A 20,457-nucleotide genomic window follows, 5' to 3' on the forward strand; every position below is an offset into this window, starting at 1 on the left:
TAGCTGAGGCTGGCTGTGAACCGCGATCCTCCTTTCTCAGCCTCCCAAGTACTGGATTACAAGCATGCACCACCACTCCCAGCTCTTGTAGATTTTTATTGCATGTAAAACATTATTTTTTCAAATAAAATATAAAAGTCAAAATCAAAAGCCAGGCATGGTGGCGCACGCCTGTAATTCCAGTACTTGGGAGGCTGAGACAGGGGATCGCACAGGTTCAAAGCCAGCTTCAGCTACTTAGTGAGGCTCTCAGCAACTTAGTGAGACCGTGTTTCCAAATAAAATAAAATAGGCCTGGGAGTATAGCCCAGAGGTAGAAAGCCTTGGGTTCCATCTCCAGTACAAAAAAAAAAGTCAAAATCAAATATATTCTTTTACAACTAACTTTAGAACATAGGCTACAAATCAGTCTCTACAGAGGATAAAATAAAGCCGTCTAAAGAAAATTGCTATAGCATTTGTTTCAACAAAACGTATAATTAATGGAAAATTCTCTTATTGATCTTTACAGAATTAAGAATATATATTCTTTCCAGTATTTACCAATCAAAATAAACTAATAAAAAGCCTATAGCAGTGGTGCATTCTTCTGATATACTTTTATATCCATCCTCCAAATTTTAATTTGTTGGGTAAGTACACTCTGGACAGGTAGTCGGATGACAGCGAGGTCAGAGCTTGGATCTCCGCCTTCATTTTAGAATCTACCATCATTTCCAGCTGCCAATGAGAGGAAAAATATCGTCAGCCCAGCATCCTTTGCTGCACTTCTGTCAGCTCAACAGAGGGACCAGGCTAGACTTGTCTAGAACCGTGGGCAGGAAGTCGTCTTCAGGGCCTAGAGCTGCTGCAGGTGAAAATATTGGAGGCGAGAAAGCCCAGGACCGACGCCTTCAATAACAAGGTGTGGTCCGGGACTTTCAAGATTTCTTTTCTTCTTCCTTTATTTATTTATTTTTGTTTTGTTTTTTGCCTGTAAGCAGGATCGGCTATCTACAAAGGGTAACAACTATGATAATTGTAAAAGGAGGGCAGCTGCCTCTGGCTGACCTCGCCTAGCGGGGTCATGTGACTCCATCCCAGCAGCCACTGGGGCCACGCCAGAGCAGTCGCTGTCGGTTGTATGAAATTTCAAGGAGAGTGCCAGAATATTACGTGAATAGTCACCGCTAAAGTCAAAAGGCAGTTCATCCTCGTTCGGCACCTGAACCCAGAGGGAGCCTCACGTACTTCTCGTCTCCACAGTGGCTGGTAGGCAACGTAAGGTCTCTTCAGGATGCTGTCCAGCTTCATCTGGTCCCGCCTTGTCAGTGGAATCAAACTCTCTCTAGGAACATTTAGCCTGGAAAAAAACGGATGAAGAAAACTGGTTAAAAAAAAAAAAAAAAGTGTTCCCAAACACACACACACACACACACACACACACACACACACACACACACTTTTTTGTATGTGATACTGGGAATGGAACCCAGGAGCATTCTACCTCCATTCTATGCCCCTGATCTATTCTTTATTTTGAAACAAGGGTCTCACTGAGTTGCAAAGGGCCTCATTAAGTAGCTGAGGCTAAAGCTGGGCGTGGTGGCACACGCTTGTAATCCCTGCATTTGGGAGGCTGAGACCGGAGGATCTCAGACAGCCTCAGCTACTTAGCGATGCCCTCTGCAACTCAGTGAGACCCTGTTTCAAAATAAAGAATAAAAAACTGGGCAGGAGGTGTAGCTCAGAGGTACAATGCCCCTGGGTTCCATCCCCAGACCTGCAAAAAAAAAAAGTAGCTGAGGCTGTCCATGAACCCAAATTCTCCTGTCTCAGCCTCCCAAATGCCTGGATTACAAGTGTGCGCCACCACGCCCAGGTGTTCAAACACATATATTGCCTGTATTTATTGTACTATTTCAAGAAGCTCAGAAATAACAGATAAGAAAACTCACCAAATCCAGGGTAAGGGAGATGTGTCATGCCCTCGACCAGTTTGTGTTTCCACGGTAAAGGGATTCTAAGTTTTTGTTCGTACCTCGTCACACTCAGGGTCCAAGGACAGAAGGCAGACCTTAGTTATTAAGGGAATGTCCGTGGCTCTGCCATGAGGAGGACCTCCCGTCCTCCTCGGCACTTAAATCTGTAATTCACTGAGGATTCTGGACCATGTCCTAATGTCTTCCAATTTCCACTTGAGCGCACATGTGCACACGCACACACGCACATACCCTCATCTATCTAGTTTTAAATTTGAAAAAAGCAGAACGTAATTTTATCTTGGTATGTGCTTTAAAAATAGAACATGAGAGGTCTGAGATTTACGGTGTCATCTACTTTTTGAAGTCACAAATCCCAGATTTCCTAGGAGAGCTCCAGTTTCAGTCTTTTTCAATGTCCCCATAATTATGAGCCTTTTCCAGCGGCAGCCCCTACACGGGGTGACAGTGTGACTGAGAGGGCAGCCCCGAGCGTTCCCCTCCAGCCTGTCGGGGATAGCTACTGCGCACTCTCCTCTTGGATCATATGCATATTGGGAGTAGTTCTGAGGGCACGCGTGGAATTTATGAGATGCAAGCAGAGCTTCTCCAAGGTCTAACCTAAAGAGTAAGTACCAGGTCATTTGTCCCCACTCTGGTTAGAAACGGTTTTCAAGCAAATAGATGAACTCCAAAGCATTCTGGCCACGACACATATGCTAAATTGAACAAAGCCTTAATTTGCTGGCTATAAATGTTCAGAAAATTGAACTGTTTCTTCTTGTAACCTCATTTTGTAAGAAGTTGCTAAACACCTCCGTGTTCACATTCCACACTGAGGAAGTAAGCCACTGTCACCAGGAGTTGTTCCCTGCTTGAAGAAACCCAGTGGGCACGTTTCACTTCATTCTCCCTGCCAAAGCAGAGCAAGAAGAAACGCTTCCAAATATCACATTAGCAGAGCTTTTTTTTTTTTTTTTTTTTTTTTAAGTGTTACTATTCTGTACTGAGCGACAGGCCGGCTCTTACTCTCCAGGAAAAGCAAAACGATTAACCTAAGCGGAGGGCCGTCAAAGTCTTAAAAATGTGTACCCTATTTGACCCACCAATTCTTCTGGAATTCAGCCTCAGGGACTAATTAAAGATCCCGGTAAAGATTTAGTTACAAGAGACTCCATCAACGCACTTCAGAACAGAGATTCGGAAACTGTCTCAATGTCTAGCTGTGAGGGATCGGCTAAGTGAACTCCGCACACCGAGAATTGGAATTTGGTAGTAGGAGACACTGAAATGAGGTCCTACACGAGAAATGTATTTACTGATATGGAAGAGTGATCCCAGTGCTCTGGGAAGGAAAAGGGTTGCAAGCGGAGCACGAGTACGAGCATATCTGTGTGGAGAAGTTAAGGCTGGACACAGAATGTAATCTACTCAAAGCTGTTGACGGTAGGTGAGTTTACTCTTTGTCCTTAGTGGTTTTTTCTGTAAGGAACTTGCCATACTGAGGTTCCCAAACTTTAAATAACCCTAAAATGAGAGTTTAAATGAAGTTAAGAATTTTAATGTGTGATAAAATTAATTCACCCGGCAAATGATGTTGTTAATGTTTGCCATCTAATTAGATTATATGTATTATACTTTTAAATACAAAAATTTACAAAAGTAAAAGTAAAAAAAAAAAATTTTTAACCTGTAGCTAGCTGAAAGTGCAGTTAATTAAATTCCTGCATCAAGTATTTTAGTAGTGGAATGGAAACGCTGATGATTTAATTCATAATAGATGATCTCAGGTCACAGTGGATATTATATATTTTAAAAAATAAAGCCAGGCATGGTGGCACATGCTTGTAATCCCAGAATTTGGGAGGTTGAGACCGGAGGATCGCGGTTCTCAGACAGCCTCAGCTACTTAGTGAGGCCCTTTGCAACTCAGTGAGACCCTGTTTCAAGATAAAGAATAAAAAATAGGGCTGAGGGTGTAGCTTAGGAGTAGAACGTCCCTGGGTTCCATTCCCAGTACCACAAAAAATAAATAAATAAAAATAACGAGTTTTTCCTTGGAGTGACTTTCAGGCTTACTGTTGCATATCATAATAAATCATCATTTTACATAGCCCAGCTCAGCCGGGCGTGATGGCGCACGCTTGTAATCCCCGCGCTTGGGAGGCGGAGACAGGAGGATCACGCAAGTTCGAAGCCAGCCGCGCTGGCTTAAGAGACCCTGTTTCCAAATAAAAATATAAAATAGGTCTGGGAGTGTAGCCCGGAGGTTCAAGGGCTTCCAGGAACCCCAGTACCACCACCAAAAAAAAAAAAAAAAAAAAAATAGCCCAGCTCTGCTGTACCATCTAACCTTTTAATGTCAGAAGGGAGGAGACCAAGCCATCTCAGAGCTGGGACTGTGAGGTTATGAGCTTCAAAAGACATTGACTGAAATGAAGAGCAAAAGCATATTAGGTGCAGTCGGGGATGGTGGAGCATATCTGTAATCCCAGTCCTCGGGAGGCTGAGGCAGGAGGATCGCAGGTTCAAGGCCAGCCTCAACGACTTAGGGAGGGCCTCCTTAACTCAGTGAGACCCTGTTTCAAAATAACAAATAAAATAGGGCTGGGGGAGTTAAATCATAGGTAGAATACCCTTGGAGTCAATCCCAGTAACATTAAAAAAAATAAAGTATATTAAAACTCCCAGAACACTAGAATATACGATTTTGCAGCCAAATGCTTTACTAAGCAGGACAAGGTGCTGAATGACTCTGTTGTGTTTCTGTATTGGTTTTTATGAGGTCAAACTACAAAGGAACCTCTCCGGCCTGCGTCCATTACTGTGCGTGACTCCGTCTCCCCAGCACCATCTCCTTTCCACCTGCCGTGACCGTGGCCAGTAGTCAGGTCAGTAGTCAGGTCACTTGGGCCCAGGGCGGTCGGCTAGGGAGAGACTGAGATTCGGGAGTTCTCGGGGAGGCCGGTGCTGCTGGCCAGGCTGCACTCTGAGAACCACTAATGGATGTTGTCGCAGATTCCAGTGGTGACATTGTTGTCCTTATGGTGGGTGAAGAGCAATCAGCAAGTGGAGACTCAGGGCTCTGGATAGTATTTAGAGTCTGTTTGGCAATCGGACACTGATGTTGCCATGGCACCGCGGTTACCTGAGTGGGCTGGAGGGGGCACATGATATGCCTCTGGCCACAGTAACCTGTGATTGCTCTGGTCTTGCTGGAAGCTGGACTCACAGTCGTGGAAGGACAGACTGGTTCTAGCAGAGGACACTAGCTCCCCTAGTACATTCTGGGGTTCGCATTAGCAAAGATTAAAAAGAAAATGTTACCATTCTATGCAGGCTGGCTCTTATTCTCCAGGGAAAGCAAAAAGGTTGCCCTATCCAACTTACTATAAATCATCTCAGTGGATATCAATGCAGATAAAATGTCTGCGTGGCGGGAGGAGAACTGCTTTCGGGTACTCACCATGGAGCCATACTTATAGATGCACATTATTTCTATGCCTGTTAAAAGAAAGTGCATTTTAAATTTAGTCTCATACATTACAGGTCAGATTATTTGCATCCAAATTGTATGTCACATCTGCAATTTTTACTTTTATGAGCATTACCAATGACAAACTTGTGGTTCTTAGTTTAATGTGGCAAAATAACTAAGTTGTCTTAAATGATTACAGCAATCAATTTTAATTGAATCACTTTTTTTTTTTTTTTTGGTGGTACTGGGGGTGGAACCCAGGGGCCTTCTCCGGGCTACACTCCCAGACCTATTTTCTATTTTTATTTGGAAACATGGTCTCTTAAGCCAACACGGCTGGCTTCGAACCTGAGTGATCTGTCTCCGCCTCCCAAGTGTGGGGATTACAAGCGTGCGCCACTACGCCCGGCTTGAATCATGTTGTTGTTTTTTTTAAATACTTTATAAAAATGTTCAGCCGGGCGTGGTGGCGCACGCTTGTAATCCCCGCGCTTGGGAGGCGGAGACAGGAGGATCACGCAGGTTCGAAGCCAGCCGTGCTGGCGTAAGAGACCCTGTTTCAAAAATATAAAATAGGTCTGGGAGTGTAGCCCGGAGGAAGAAGGGCTTCCAGGAACCCCAGTACCACCAAAAAAAAAAAATAAATAAATAAAATAAAATAAAAAAAATAAAAATGTTCAAAGAACATAAAATACAAAGACAAGCCGAGTGTGGTGGCACATGCCTGTAATCCCAGCACTTGGGAGGCTGAGACAGGAGGATTGTGTGTTCGTGGCCAGCTTCAGCCACTAAGCAAGGCCCTCTGCAACTTAGTGAGACCCTGTTTCCAAATAAAAAAAGGGCTGGGGGTGTAATTCACTGGGCTCAGTCCCCAGTAAAACACACACACACACACACACACACACACACACACACACACACACACACAGTTCAGGGAGTCCCAGGATCACTACCGTGGGGATCGGCGTCTACCAGCGTGAAGACAGGGATGTGGAAGGAGTCCCACAGCTTCTTGACTAGCAGTCTGGTGTTCAGATCAGGCACTCCCTTTCCCTAAAAGCAAGAGAGAAACGAGGCATCGTCCTTCCAGCAGGACCGGCCCACACCACCCGCACACCACGGAAGTGGAGGTAAGTGCACATTCGTTCAGGCAAGCGCCGGAAGGGAGCGTGTTTTGGATACAACTGTGCGCGCACTTTGTTAGTAGCGTGAACGTGAGATCCCCCACCTAGGACTGAGACTGAACGAATATCTAGTGCGCGCAACAGGCGGGAGGAGCCACGCGCATGCGCACCTTTGCCTCCTTTACAGCACTCCTAGGAAAGCAGCCGGAGGAAATGTTTCAGCAGGAACAGAAATAATAAAAATACGACACACTCTTAAGTAAATAACTGCAATGCTACTTTATTTATTTATTGTGGTTCTGGGGATGGAGCCCAGGGGCATTCTACTTTCGAGCTACAGCCCCAGCTCTGTTTTGAAACAGGGTCTCACTGCCGGGCATGGTGGGCACGCTTGTAATCCCTGTGCTTGGGAGGCGGAGACAGGAGGATCGCGCTGTTCAAAGCCAGCCGCGCTGGCTTAAGAGACCCTGTTTCCAAATAAATAGGTCTGGGAGTGTAGCCCGGAGGTACAAGGGTTTCCAGGAACCCCAGTCCCACAAAAAAAAAAAAAAAAGAAAGAAGGAAGGAAGGAAAGAAAAAGAAAGAGAGTCTCCCTGTGTTGCGGAGGGCCTCACTAAGTAGCTGAGGCTGGCTGCAAACCACAATCCTCCAGTCTCAGCCTCGCGAGTGCTGGGATGACAAGCGTGCGCCCCCGCGCCCTGCTGACTCTTCCCTCGTTAGATGTGTGCACCTCATGACGCTGTTAGAGCCTTTCCTCGTGCAAACATGGCAGCCGGCCATGCTTTAGGTGTCTCTGCAAAGCAGTCGTACCAGATGTGACCCAGACACCGGTGGCTTCGTGCCAGCTGGAAGAGTAAGCTGCAGGACGCACGGGAGACAGGGCCATTACAGGTGCCAGCCGTGGCCTCCAGTGACCTTCCGTCTCCATCTCCATCTTGACTCTTGGCCCTTAACTTCACGCGAGGAAGATGCCTCTAGAATTTCCTGCCGTCGCCTCAAGTTCACTTCTCTCTCCCTCTTTCTCTCTCTCTCTGTCTCTGTCTGTCTCTGTCTGTCTCTCTCTTCCTCCCTACCACTCCCTCTCCTCTATTTCTTGTGGAATCGGGAATTGCACCCATGGGGCATTCTACCTCTGAGCTACACTCCAAGCCCTTTTTATTTTTGTTTTGAAACAGGATCTCTAAGTTGCTGAGTACCTTGTCAAGTTGCTGAGGCTGTCCTCAAATCTGCAACCCTCCTGTCTCAGCCTCCCAGGTTCTAGAATTACGTCTGTGTACCACCACCCCAGGCTCCAGGTTCATATTCCTAAGCAACATTCAAAGTCTTTCTCCCGTGAAGAGTGGCGTGTTCCTGTTCCTTGGGCTGCAGTTATCAGTGGTGATGCCGCCGTGGGGTTCTGCTGGCCAGAGCCGCTTTGCCTGGACCTCACAGCCATGATCACCAAGTCCTTTTGAACTGCCCCCTCGGGCCTTCCCCTTAATCATCCCTTTCATCCTCTGTCCTCACACCGAGATAACTGCCAGGAGCCTCCCAGGATGCTCCGACCTGCTATCTCCATCTGACAGATGCAGGGCCCCACTAATCCTTGTCATTTCCCTTCAGGTCAGTTCAAAACGTTTGGGAGAGCCTGATACCACACACCAAACCAGATGCCTTCTTGGGCCTGGCCAGGCCCTCCGAGATGCCATTCATCTGCCAGTCCTGCTTCCTCTCCAAGGCAGCTCTCCTTACCGCCGCCATGAACACACCTCACCAACACTGTACGAGTGTCACTTCAGTACGCCAGGAGGCTTTTAAGTAGAAGACCTTTTCTTTCTTTTTCAAAGAATTAGAGATCCATCCTTCCTTCCTTTCCTCCTCCTCCTCCTTCAGCCTCCTCCTCCTCCTCCTCCTCCTCCTCTGAGCTATATCCTTAGCCCTACTGTATTTTTATTTTGAAACAGGGCCTAAGTAACACTGCATACAGCTGGCTGTGAACCTGCAGTCCTCCTGTCTCCGCCTCCCAAGTACTGGAATTACAGGTGTGCACTGCTGAGCCAGGCCCAGGTATTTGGCTTTTTTTTTTTTTTTTGGTGGGTTGGAACTCAGGGGCATTCCCAAGCTTCACCCTCAGCCAGATTTTATTCTTCTATTTTTTACATTTATTTATTAATTTAGGTACTGGGGATGAAACCCAGGGGCATTCTATCTCCAAGCTACACCCAGCCCTAATTTTTATTCTTTATTTTGAAACAGGGTCTCGTTGAGTTGCAGAGGGCCTCACTAAGTAGCTGAGGCTGTCTGTGAACTACGATCCTCCTGTCTCAGCCTCCCGAGTGCTGGGATGACAAACATGGGCCGCCATGCTCGGCTCATTCTTTATGTTTTTTAAAAAAGCAAGCTCCTCTCGACTGAACTGATGAAATGCCCTGGCGTGGCGCACAGAACAAGGAGCAGCCTGCGCCCCGGGCCTGCTCTGAGCCCAGCACGAGCAGGAGGCCGTGGAGACCAATAGTAGCCGTAGGAATAGTGCCAGGGCCAGTCGGAGGCCCGTGTGAGCTCACCCTGACCCTGGGAACCACTGGCACTTACAAATGAGTGCTAAAGCCGGGCGTGGTGGTGCACGCTTATAACCCCAGCGCGTGGAAGGCTGACATAGGAGGTCGCAGGTTCCTCGCTAACTCAGTGAGGCTCTCAGCAACTTAGTGGGAGAGGGGTGGAGCCCAGGGCCTTTCCACCTCCGGGCTACACTCCCAGACCTATTTTTTATACTTTATTTGGAAATAGGGTCTCACTAAGTAGCTGAGGCTGGCTCCGAACCTGTGCGATCCTCCTGTCTCAGCCTCCCAAGCGTGGGGATTACAAGCGTGCGCCCACCACGCCCAGCGAGACTCTGTTTTAAAATAAAAAAGATGTAGCTTGGAGGTTGGATGCCTCTGGGTTCAATCCCCAGAATCAGCCGATCAATATCAGGACCATCAGCTCAAGTTTAGCCAGGCTTGAGGATGTCTAGATGAATGCCTCGGCCACCCCGTTTCCTGACACTGCGGCGCATTATGTTGCAGATAGCACCTTGTCCGAGGTACACAGGCAGAGCCGCAACCCACTTGCCAACACAGAGTGTGTGTTAGTTGCGGAAGCAAAGCAGGGGCAGCCACGGTACCGTCACCATGATGCACGGAGACATCCTGCTGCAAAAGCTGTCATCCAGGAGCCGCTGGAACGTCGCGTCTTTTTCTACCACAAGCAGAAATTTTGCATCTGTCACTAAATCTGTGAAGTTAAGGCTGATAAACAGAGTCAAGTGTGTATCAGTTTATAATCACCAACTAAATTACGGGCCATAAAGATCAATTCAGAATCAAGCCGGGCATGGTGGCGCACGCTTGGAATCCCAGCACTCGGGAGGCTGAGACAGGAGGATCGTAGCTCGCCAATATCCTCAGCTATTTACTGAGGCCCTTTGCAACTCAGTGAGACCCTGTTTCAAAATAAAGAATAAAAAACAGGGCAGGGGGTGCAGCTCAGAGGTCGAATGCCTGTGTTCCATCCCCAGACCCACAAAAAAAAAAAAAATCAACTACAGAAAGATTATTTTCATTTTTATATTTGAATATATAAATGTATTTATTTATTCATTTGTTGTGGTCCTGGGGATTAAACTTAGAATGTTTTACCACTGAGCTACACCCCCAGACCTTTTTATTTTATTTTATATTTTTATTTTTGGTACTGGGATTGAACTCATAGGCATTCTACCTCTGAGCAACAGAAGCCCCTTTTATTTTTTTTATCTGGAAACAGTGTCTCACTAAGTCATTGAGGGTCTCGCTAAATTGCTGAGGCTAGCCTAGAACCTGCAGTCCTCCTGTCTTTGCCTCCTGAATGCTGGGATTACAAGCATTTGCCACCATGCCTGGCTTATTTATTTATTTATTTACTGCGGTACTGGGTAGGAGCCCAGGGGCATTCTACCTCCGAGCTACACACCCAGCCCTATTTTTTATTCTTTATTTTGAAACAGGGTCTCACTGAGTTGCAGAGGGCCTCACTAAGTAGCTGAGGCTGGCCACGAACCGCAATCCTCCTCTCTCAGCCTCCCGAATGCTGGGATGACAAGCGTGCCCACCACGCCCGGCTGTCTTCTATTTAGATCATTGCCTTCCCACTTCTTAGTGACCTCCTAAAAGAGTCCTAAAGAATAAAATGTGCATGTTCATGCAGCGGGACACTGGTGTAACTCGTTTATTCTTTGCACATACAAAGGCTTGGTTTATCAAAGGAATGAACCACCTTCGCAGAACTTTAGTGTTTCCACTTAAAGGATACTCCGAATTCCCTGAATGTTAGATGACACGGCAATAGCCTAAGTTAAAACAAAAAAGACATCCTTTATTTTACATAAAAAAAAACAAGTAAAAACTATGTTTTGTAATTTACCACAAAAACCCTCTGCTTTCATTCTCTCAGACCACACCACTCACAAGAGACAGAGTAGCCAGGGGTTAGACTGCAGGAAACAGATCAGGACAGACACAGGGCCCGCTCCGTTTCCCAGCAGGGAGGATTTCTTGGCAGCTTTGTAGATCTGTGGCTTAACAAGCAGAAACCGAGGGGTGAAACGCCCGCCCACTGCAGGAGTCCCCAGGCCCCATCTTTCTTCTTCTGTGAAAGGTGAGTCCTCCAGGCCCCACAGCCAGGACAGCTTAGTGCTGCGGGCTCTGTCTAGCACCCAGACAAGAGCATAATGTTAAATGTGTTCATTTCGGAACCAGAAATTTTTATGGAAGTTACACAAACAACTGTGCTAATGTGGTCAGGTCATACGCAACCCGAAAATCACAGTACTTTTCTTAATGGGAATGGATGGTCTGTTTATTTCAGTATGACAATTGGCATATTTTTAGACTTACGTGATGTACGACCCGCAAAGCATATACTTAGTCATCCTTTGATTTAATTTAAAAATCTTAACCTCTAAATTATATGACAAAAGAAAAAATAAAATACATCTCTGAACTGAAAGAACCGGGAGGGAGTGGAAGCAGGTGAGCTGCTGGGATGCCTCTTACCGTCCCACCACAGGGGCAATTCACTTTGGTACCATCTTCCTCCACGTATCTTAAGTTGCCAGCAATTAACCCTTTTGATGTAGACAGCTGAAAAATAGCACATGTATGTAAGACTTCTCAAAATAATTTCTCATAAAATCCTGTTTTGTACTGTCAGTTCCCTCCTTGTGTCCACCTGCTAAATTATTTATATTCCAACTCAGATTGGAATTTAGAGATGGACAAAGTATGTAGAGGTATCTCAGAATTAAAATATCCGACAATTCATTTGTTTTGGTCCATTCAGCCAAGGGAATGCTACTGGAAACAGATTTTTTAAAGTTCTAATGATAAAATACAGTAATGAGTGATATCAAAAAAAGGCAAAGAAGTTTATTACAAATTTTATACAAACGTTTTCCTTTGAACATTTGTAACAAATTTTATGCAAACATTGTTTTTCCTAATTTATTTTAATTTTTATTTATTTATTTTTTTGTGGTACTAGGGGTTGAACCCAGGGGCATTCTACCTCTGAGTTACACCCTCAGCCCTATTTTTTATTTTGAAACAGGGTCTCACTAAGTTGCAAAGGTTCTCACTAAGTACCTGAGGCTGGCCGCAAATCTGTGATTCTCCTGTCTCAGCCTCCCAAGTACTGGGATTACAAGTGCGCGCCACCAAGCCTGGTCAAACATATTGTTTTAAAATGGAAAGTTTTGAAATAAGTATTACTTACTATGTGCAGACTCCTCCTGGGCACTTTTAGCATACAAGAGATGTCATCGATAATATTGTCCACAACAGCCTGGTTGCCAAAGAGTTGGCTGTCAGTGTAATATATGTCTCTATGAGAATTGAAAACGCACATTTTAATCAGTCAGATCCTCTTTGACTATGACAAGGACTGGAGTACTAACTGGAGAAAGCTTTAACTGAATGAAACATAACATACAAGGAACATAATTTATCACCCAGACCATGGGCTTACATGACTTTTTCAAGCATATAATAAAAGTTAATCCCACTACATTTCAAATTGCATTTAAAGAGAAATTTGCCAGAACAATGTATTTACCTTTTGGTTGCATAAGTGTTGCTCTGTACTAACTTATAAATCATGGACAGTATTTTAAGAATTAGAGCTGGAAAATAAGAGGAAATAAACAATTTACTAGTCATTTCTCTTCCTAATTCAAAGATACTTCTATCAAGGACTTTAACTGTCCCCAATTACTGTTGATAACATTTAAAATATTATCTTTCCAAAATATAAGGGTTAACTACAGCTTAAATTTTCTGAAGACTCAGATAAAGTTAAATGGTCTATGGACACCAAAACAAAGAGAATAATCTTTCACCAAACCACATTCCTCGTGCTTAGGAAAGACAATCTAGACTTCCTTGGTTATTAATAGTAAAAACATTCTAGAACCATTTCAAGTTCAAGTAATCTATTAAAGAACAAATAGAACCCGGTGTGGTGGCACTTGCTTGTAAGCCCAGCCTTTGGGAGGCTGAGACAGGAGGATCACAGTTGTGCCTTTGCAACTCACTGAGACCCTGTTTCAAAAAAAAAAGAAGAAAAAATAGGGCTGGGGGTGAGGGGGTGTTGCCTGGAGGTAGAATGCCGCTGAGTTCCATTCCCAGTACTGGCCCCCAAAAAAAGAACAAGTAAAATCATTTAATTCATTTAACTAGGATCCATTAAAATAACATTTATTTATTCTTTATTACTTAAGGCCAAGAAAGATTAATTTACCAAATTTTTGAACTGATTTCGGTGAATCGCTTTTGATTTTTCTTGTGGTACAATCAGGTACCATCTGAAGGCCCACAGACTCTTCAAACCTGTTGTTTTGTTTAAAGCACAGGAATAAAATTGTAAGAGATTTAACTTTTGCGAATCAAACAATGGACCTCTGTACAATTTAAATTCTTATTTCTTCTCCATATAAGCCCTGAAACTTTAGGACCGCCTGGTTTGGGAGCTTACGTCATTTTGGGTGGTAATTAGTAATTAGCTTTGTGACATACAACAGCGCTGAGACAAAGTGTTTAAAAGAAATAGGTTAAATACTTGGTTATGGACTGTCTGTCCTTTCTTGGGAAGATGTCACACACATGTGAAATGGTTTCAAGTATTTCACAATTTTATTTTTACCTTTATTTTACTCATTTAATAATTTGACACTCAATAGTAAGTTTTGAGATCTCTTATTGCTATTTACCTTCAAAGTGACATTACATAAAATAACAATTTATAGTGGGGTGTTAAGTTGAACCAGCAGGTCTCTCCTAGAGGTAGCAGAAGGCACCAGGCAGAGACGTCAGATGTCAGCTGCTGCAAAGCTAGACAAAGTCCATCTTAAAAAAGAAATATTAAGCCAGGTGTGGTGGCACACACTTATAATCCCCGCTCTTGGGAGGCAGAGACAGGAGGATAGCGCAGGTTCGAAGCCAGCTTCTCTGGCTTGAGACCCTGTTTCCAAGTAAAAATATAAAAAAAATAAGTGTCTGGCCGGAGGTGGTGGCGCACGCTTGTAATCCCAGCGTTCGGGAGGCTGAGACTGGAGGGTCGCGGTTCACGGACAGCCTCAGCTACTTAGTGAGGCCCTCTCCAACTCAGTGAGACCCAGTTTCAAATTAAAGAATAAAAAACAGGCAGGGGGTGTAGCTCAGAGGTAGAATGCCCCTGGGTTCCATCCTCAGACCCGCAAAAAAAAAAAAAAAAAAAAAAAAAAAAAGAATATAAATAGGTCTGGGAATGTAGCTCAGAGGTAGAATTCTTCTGGTTCCATTCCCAGTACCACAAAAAATATATATATAAGCTGGGTGTGGTGGCGCATGCTTGTAATCCCTGTGCTTGGGAGGCTGAGACAGGAGGATCACACGGGTTCGAAGCCAGCCTCAGTTACTTAGTGAGGCTCTCAGCAACTTAGTGAGACCCTGTTTCCAAATAAAGTATAAAATAGGTCTGGGAGTATAGCCTGGAGGTATATATATATGTGTGTGTGTGTGTGTGTGTGTGTGTGTGTGTGTGTATGTGTGTGTGCGCATGTGTGTGTCTGGGAGTGTAGCCTGGAGGTAGATATATATATATATATATATACACACACACATATATGTATACACATATATTTTATATACATATATATTATATATACATATATATTATTTATATACATATATATATTTTTTGTGGTACTGGAAGCTGAACCCAGGGGTGTTCTACTTCTAAGCTACACCCCCCAGCACTATTTTATTTTGCATTTGGAAACAGGGTGTCCCTAGGTTGCTGACGGTCTAAGTTGCTGAGGCTGGCTTAGAACTTGTGATCCTCCCATCTCTGCCTCCCAAGTACTGGGATTACAGGGTGCACCACCACACCAGGCTCATCTTTCAAAATGTTATGAAAACTATGATTCAAAAGTACTGTTCATGTCAAAGTTACTGAGCAGAAAACAATATTTAGTGACAAAGGAGCCTCCAAATCCCTTTTGTTTGGTTTTCTTTTTCTGTAACTCTTACAAAGTAGGAGACTCGTTCTTGTACTGCTTTTCACCATTCAGTAAATATTTTACAGGCGGGAGAAGAGTACTGTGTTCAGAAACTAGGAGAAAGCCGTTAGACTAGGCAGGGTGGACCATGGGGAGAGTCTGGCGATGTGCTTGGTGTTCAGGATACTGTTCTGCGTGTTAGAACGGGCGGTGGTTGCTTCGAGAAGTGGTTTGATTCTACTGTATAGAGACCTGCACCTGTGCTGCCCTCCCCGCCCCTCCTCCCCAGTGCTGGAAAGCTTGGTCCATCCTTCGCACGTCCTTTTAGCAAGGTCGTACGTATTTCGTTGTTCACATTGGTCTTCCTTTGCTTAATCTTTTACAAACTCACGTCTGGTTTGTACAACCTTCCTGTATGGCATGCATTTCTAAATATTCTTGGCAGGGTGAAGCTGATAGGATTTGTAACCCATTCATCTGTTGATGGACACCTCGGGTGGTTCAGTTTGGCTGTTGTGAATGGCGCTGCTCTGAACATGGGCGTGCACGGATTGCTGTAGTTCTCTGCTTTCAGCCCCTTTGGAAAGATACCCGGGAGTGGTATGGCCAGATCATATGGCGGCTCCTTCCCCAGTTTCCTGAGGAATCTCTACACTGATCTTCATAGCAGCTGAACTCATTTGCAATCCCACCAACAGGGTAGAAGGGTTCCAATTTCACCACTTCCTCTCCAGCATTTATTATTTTTTGACCTCTTGATGATTGCCATTCTGAGTGGGGTTAGATGGAACCTCAGTGCAGCCAAACTACAGAACCAACCTAAATGGTATCAACAGATGAATGGATTATAAAATTATGGGATATCTACACAACGGAATTCTTCTCGGCAATCAAGAACAATTATGTCATTTGCAAGAAAATGAAAGGACCCGGAGAACATAATGTTAAGTGAGATCAGCCAGTCACAGAGCGAAGGGTCATAGGTGTCCCTAATATGCAGGAGCTGGGGCAATGGGGATACAGCGGGGCTCCACACAAGGGAGGAGAAGCCTCCGTGGAGCCAGGGAGGAGGGCTACGGGAGGGGGAGAGTGAGGTTCACTGAAGGAGTCACCGCCCTGGGCTCTGTACAGATGTGCACAGAGCAACGTCAACCTCAGTCCTGTGTAGGAGGAAGGGGAGAGGGGAGGGAGCCGGGCCACCAAGTGCGGGTGCCTGTGCGTCACTGTCAACACGCTCTACGTTATGATGTGACACACTAATGCACCAATAAAGTCCGATTTCTAAAAGGCGATATAAAGAATGGAACCTGACCAGAAGTCTAACTCAAGTACAGTGGACAGACACAGATACACTTAAAAATCCAACTGCGAGAGGCCCACTTTATGTTCTCCCAGCGCGATCTGTTGTCTATGGTGAAGACAGGCGCTTCGTCCCTCGCCAAGCTCGTGATTACGTCTTGGAGAGTATTTTCTATGGCTGCGAGAACCTCCGAACTGGAACAACAAACACGCCAGGCTTCATATTTTAACCGTAAAGTATGGTTTTACAATACATAACATCCCCCAGATCAACGCTAACGTAACTTGTTGTGTCATTGGTTATTTTTTGAGACTCAGAAATACATGTCAGTAACGACCTCTCCCACTCAATCTTCCCAACAGCAGCACTGCATTAAAACAACTGTTATTACAGTGGGTACTTCATAATTTCTCTTGCTCATAAATAAATCTCTCACGTTACCAATTAAAATAATCTCTCCCTTTTCATGACAGGATAATATAACTTACAAATATATATATATATATATATGCCTATATATATATATATGCCTATATTTATCTACTCATATTAACCTACTTGCATCTAGCTGAATTGAAATACAAACTTGTTGGCTTGAAATACTACTGATAAGTGTTTTAATTTAAAAATGATATCATATTGGCTTTGAATTTCTTTCCAAAAAATGTAATGTGAAAAAAATATTTCAAGAGAAACATTTTCTTGCTGTGGCCCTTCAGCCTAATTGATCTCATGCCTTCAAATCCGCCCTTTGGAATTCTAGGGATTGGGAGAGGAAGAAGCTTAAACCCTGTCACAGGAAGAAGAAATCATGAGTTTTGCAGTACATGGCTGACTTGGCAGCTGTCAGGCCACTGAACAGCAGAATACCAAAACTGAGCCCAGTTTTCTGTCAGCTGACTTTTAATTTCACAAGCTATCAGCTTCAAAGAATGTTGTCCCGTTATAAATAACATTAACATTTTGTCTAGGAAGGGACATCAAATTAAATCTAAAAAATGAGCAAAAAGTGAGAGTTTTAATTTCCCTCCAAACTTCAGAGCTTTAACTGAAAATGTATGTTTCAGAAGATAAATTTTGAAACATTTAGTACTTTTTTAATATTGAGAGTTAAAAACAACCCCAAATATCTTATCCATTTTGTTCCCAAGTTTGAAAGAAAGAAAAGTTGTAGGACTGTACTGTAAGCACCTTTAAGATATAATCAGATTAAATGGGGTATAGGGGTATGCTTCTGTAATCCTAGAATTTAGAAGGCTGAGATAGGAAGAGCACAGGTGTGAGACAAGCACATGCGGTAACTTAGTGAGACCCTGTTAAAAAAAAAAATAAAAAGGCCGGGCGTGGTGGCGCACGCTTGTCATCCCCGCGCTTGGGAGGCAGAGACAGGAGGATCGCGCAGGTTCGAAGCCAGTTGCGCGCTGGCTTAGGAGACCCTGTTTCCAAATTAAAAAAATGTAAAAATAGGTCTGGGAGTGTAGCCCGGAGGTAGAAGGGCTTCCAGGAACCCCAGTACCACCAAAACAAACAAACAAACAAACAAAACAAAAAAGAAAAAATAAAAATAAAAAAATAAAAAGTAAAACAGGTGTGTGTGTGGGGGGTGTTTGCTCAGTGGTAGACAACCCCTGAGTTTAATTCTAAATACTCTCCCCCCTCAAATGATCTAATCAAATTAATCTACATCAGCAACGTAAAATAAGGGACTTCTTGCTACCTTCTTTGATACTCCTAAATTATCTCTCAAAATAAATCTTTTGGTAAAAATTTGCTTGTAGTATGTGGGGGGTGCAGAGAGAGTTGAACCCAGGGGTGTCTACTTCTGGGCTAAAAGCCAAGCCTTATTCTACTTTTAAATTTTTTTTTGGTGGTACTGAAGGTGAAACCCAGGGACATTCTACCTCCGAGCTACACCCCCGGCCCTATTTTTTATTCTTTATTTTGAAACTGAGTCTCACTGAGTTGCAAAGGGCCTAAGTAGCTGAGGCTAGCTGTGTACTGCGATCCCACTGTCTCAACCTCCCAAATGTTGAGATTACAAGCGTGTGCCACCACACCCAGCTACTTTTTAAAACTTTAAACATGTTTTTCATAAGTGGCCAAGAGTCTTACTAGTTTGCTGAGGCTGGTCTCAAACCTGCGAGCCTCCTGGATTACAAATGTGTACCACCATGTCTGGCTACTTGTCAGGTTTTTGGTAGTTGACTTGGGCTTTAAAAAAGTAGTAATTCAATTAGGATGAAAACCTGCTCTTAAGTGAGAAAAACAGTTGAAGAAAGCAAAAAAAAAAAAAAGCAAAGCATTTTAAGTGAAAGAAGCTAAATATGTAAATGTATTTCTTGGTACTAAATGCCAACTTGGGTCTCTGTAGTTTACTTTTTCTTCTTTTTTAAAGTTTAATTTAATTTTTTAATTTGTTGCAGTGCTAGAGACTGAACCTAGGACCAGCACCTGCTGGGCAATTGCTCTGCCACTGAACAACATGCCTAGCTTTTCTTATTTATTTTTTTTTTTTTTTAATTTTGAGACAGAGTCTTGCTAAATTGCCCAGGCTGGCTTCTAACTTTACATCTTCCTGTCTCAGCCTTCTAAGAAGCTGGGATTACGGGCGTGCACTCTGTAGCTGATTTTTAAATAAATCATTTAAAATAAGTACACGGCCACCACTGCCAAGTCAAAACAAAACAAACAAAAAACCACTGTCATGTCATAAGTCACTTAAAATGTGAAGATGTTCTTGTGACTTTTGAGAAAATCATTAGTTCACTGAATACAAACTAAAAAAAAATTCATTTTTCCATTTTCCTCTCTCCCACCAAAAATCCTGAAAGCTTATTTTTAAATTAAATCTTCAGCCGGGTGTGGTGGCACATGCTTGCAATCCCAGTATTTGGGAGGGTGAGACAGGAGGATTGCAAATTCCTGGCCAGCCTCAGCTACTTACTGAGGACCTCTGCAACTTAGAGAGACTCTGTTTCAAAATAAAGAATAAAACCAGCGTGGTGGCCCACGCTTATAATCCCCGCACTTGGGAGGCTGAGAGAGGAGGATCGCACAGGTTCGTAGCCAGCCTCAGCTACTTAGTGAGGCTCTCAGCAACTTAGTGAGACCCTGTTTCCAAATAAAATAGAAAATAGGGCTGGGAGTATAGCCTGGAGGTAGAAGGCCCCTAGGCTCCACCCCCAGTACCACACACACACACACACACACACACACACCACCACCACACACACACAGAATTAAAAATAGGGCTGGGAGGGTAAATCCGAGGTAGAATGCTCCCTCAGGCAGGCACACACACACACACACACACACACACACACACACACACACACACTTCCATACCCCTAATGTTTTAAATAAACAAATACAAACTAAACCGCGCCTCCAACGCCTGACATGTAAAGATCTTAGGAAACCCCCAAACTCCACTAGAGAAGTGCTCCTGGAACATTCTAGATGGGGAACATTCTAGAAGGCAGTGGTGGGGCCGTCACTAGGCCTTTAGGCCTTGAAGTCGGTGAAAGCAGAAGCTCTGGATGGCGGCAGGGGTGGGAGTAGTCGCCCTTTTGGAGGGACACGCACGCCCCACGGCCTGAAAGGGCACGGCCGCCATTCTCTCCAGAGCGGCCATCCCTACTGCCTGACGGACGGCGCTGTACCTAGAGGCCAGGCGGGTGCCCTGGGCAGGGGGCGCCCCACCGCCTCTCAGGGCCGCCAACAGGGAAGCCCTGTGCCGGTCCAGGACCTCGAAGAACGAGGCCTCAGGTCCCATGGGTGCGAAGGCCATGAGCGTGGCGGGCAGCGCAAGCGCCCCGAGCCTCTAAGCAGAACCCCAGTGGTTTTCCCGCGCTTTCTGCTAGGCACATGCGCACACCCCTTCTGCTGTGAATGCGCATGCGCACATCCACCCGTTAAACACCCCCCCACACACACATGCGCACATCCTCCCGTTAAACATCACACGCATGCGCACAGCCTCCCATTTAATCTCACACACACACACACACACACACACAATACGCATGCGCATATCCTCCCGTTTAACATTCCCCCCCCACACA

At 44.5% G+C, this 20,457-nt stretch overlaps 1 protein-coding gene across 3 annotated transcripts; it reads right to left on the bottom strand.

The window, feature by feature from the left end:
• Window positions 1–600: 600 nt before the first annotated feature.
• On the bottom strand, window positions 601–20,183 carry SPO11 (SPO11 initiator of meiotic double strand breaks; the record flags this gene model as incomplete). 3 transcript variants are annotated; one of them, XM_080716413.1, is made up of 13 exons in its annotated part: window positions 601–720; window positions 1,231–1,342; window positions 4,315–4,391; window positions 5,428–5,465; window positions 6,393–6,492; window positions 9,706–9,815; window positions 10,872–10,908; window positions 11,615–11,701; window positions 12,333–12,441; window positions 12,672–12,738; window positions 13,356–13,444; window positions 16,474–16,587; window positions 20,056–20,183. In XM_080716413.1, 13 exons carry the CDS (start codon window positions 20,181–20,183, stop codon window positions 601–603), a joined length of 1,188 nt encoding a protein of 395 aa, XP_080572539.1. The 3 variants fall into 3 exon arrangements, with proteins under 3 accessions (XP_080572539.1, XP_080572541.1, XP_080572540.1); XM_080716415.1 differs by lacking the exon at window positions 16,474–16,587 and having other exon boundaries at window positions 9,706–9,803; XM_080716414.1 differs by lacking the exon at window positions 16,474–16,587.
• Between the last annotated feature and the right edge of the window lie 274 nt (window positions 20,184–20,457).

Source organism: Muscardinus avellanarius (genome assembly GCF_963383645.1).
Source record: "Muscardinus avellanarius genome assembly, chromosome: 19".
In the NCBI taxonomy this organism is placed as follows: domain Eukaryota; kingdom Metazoa; phylum Chordata; class Mammalia; order Rodentia; family Gliridae; genus Muscardinus; species Muscardinus avellanarius.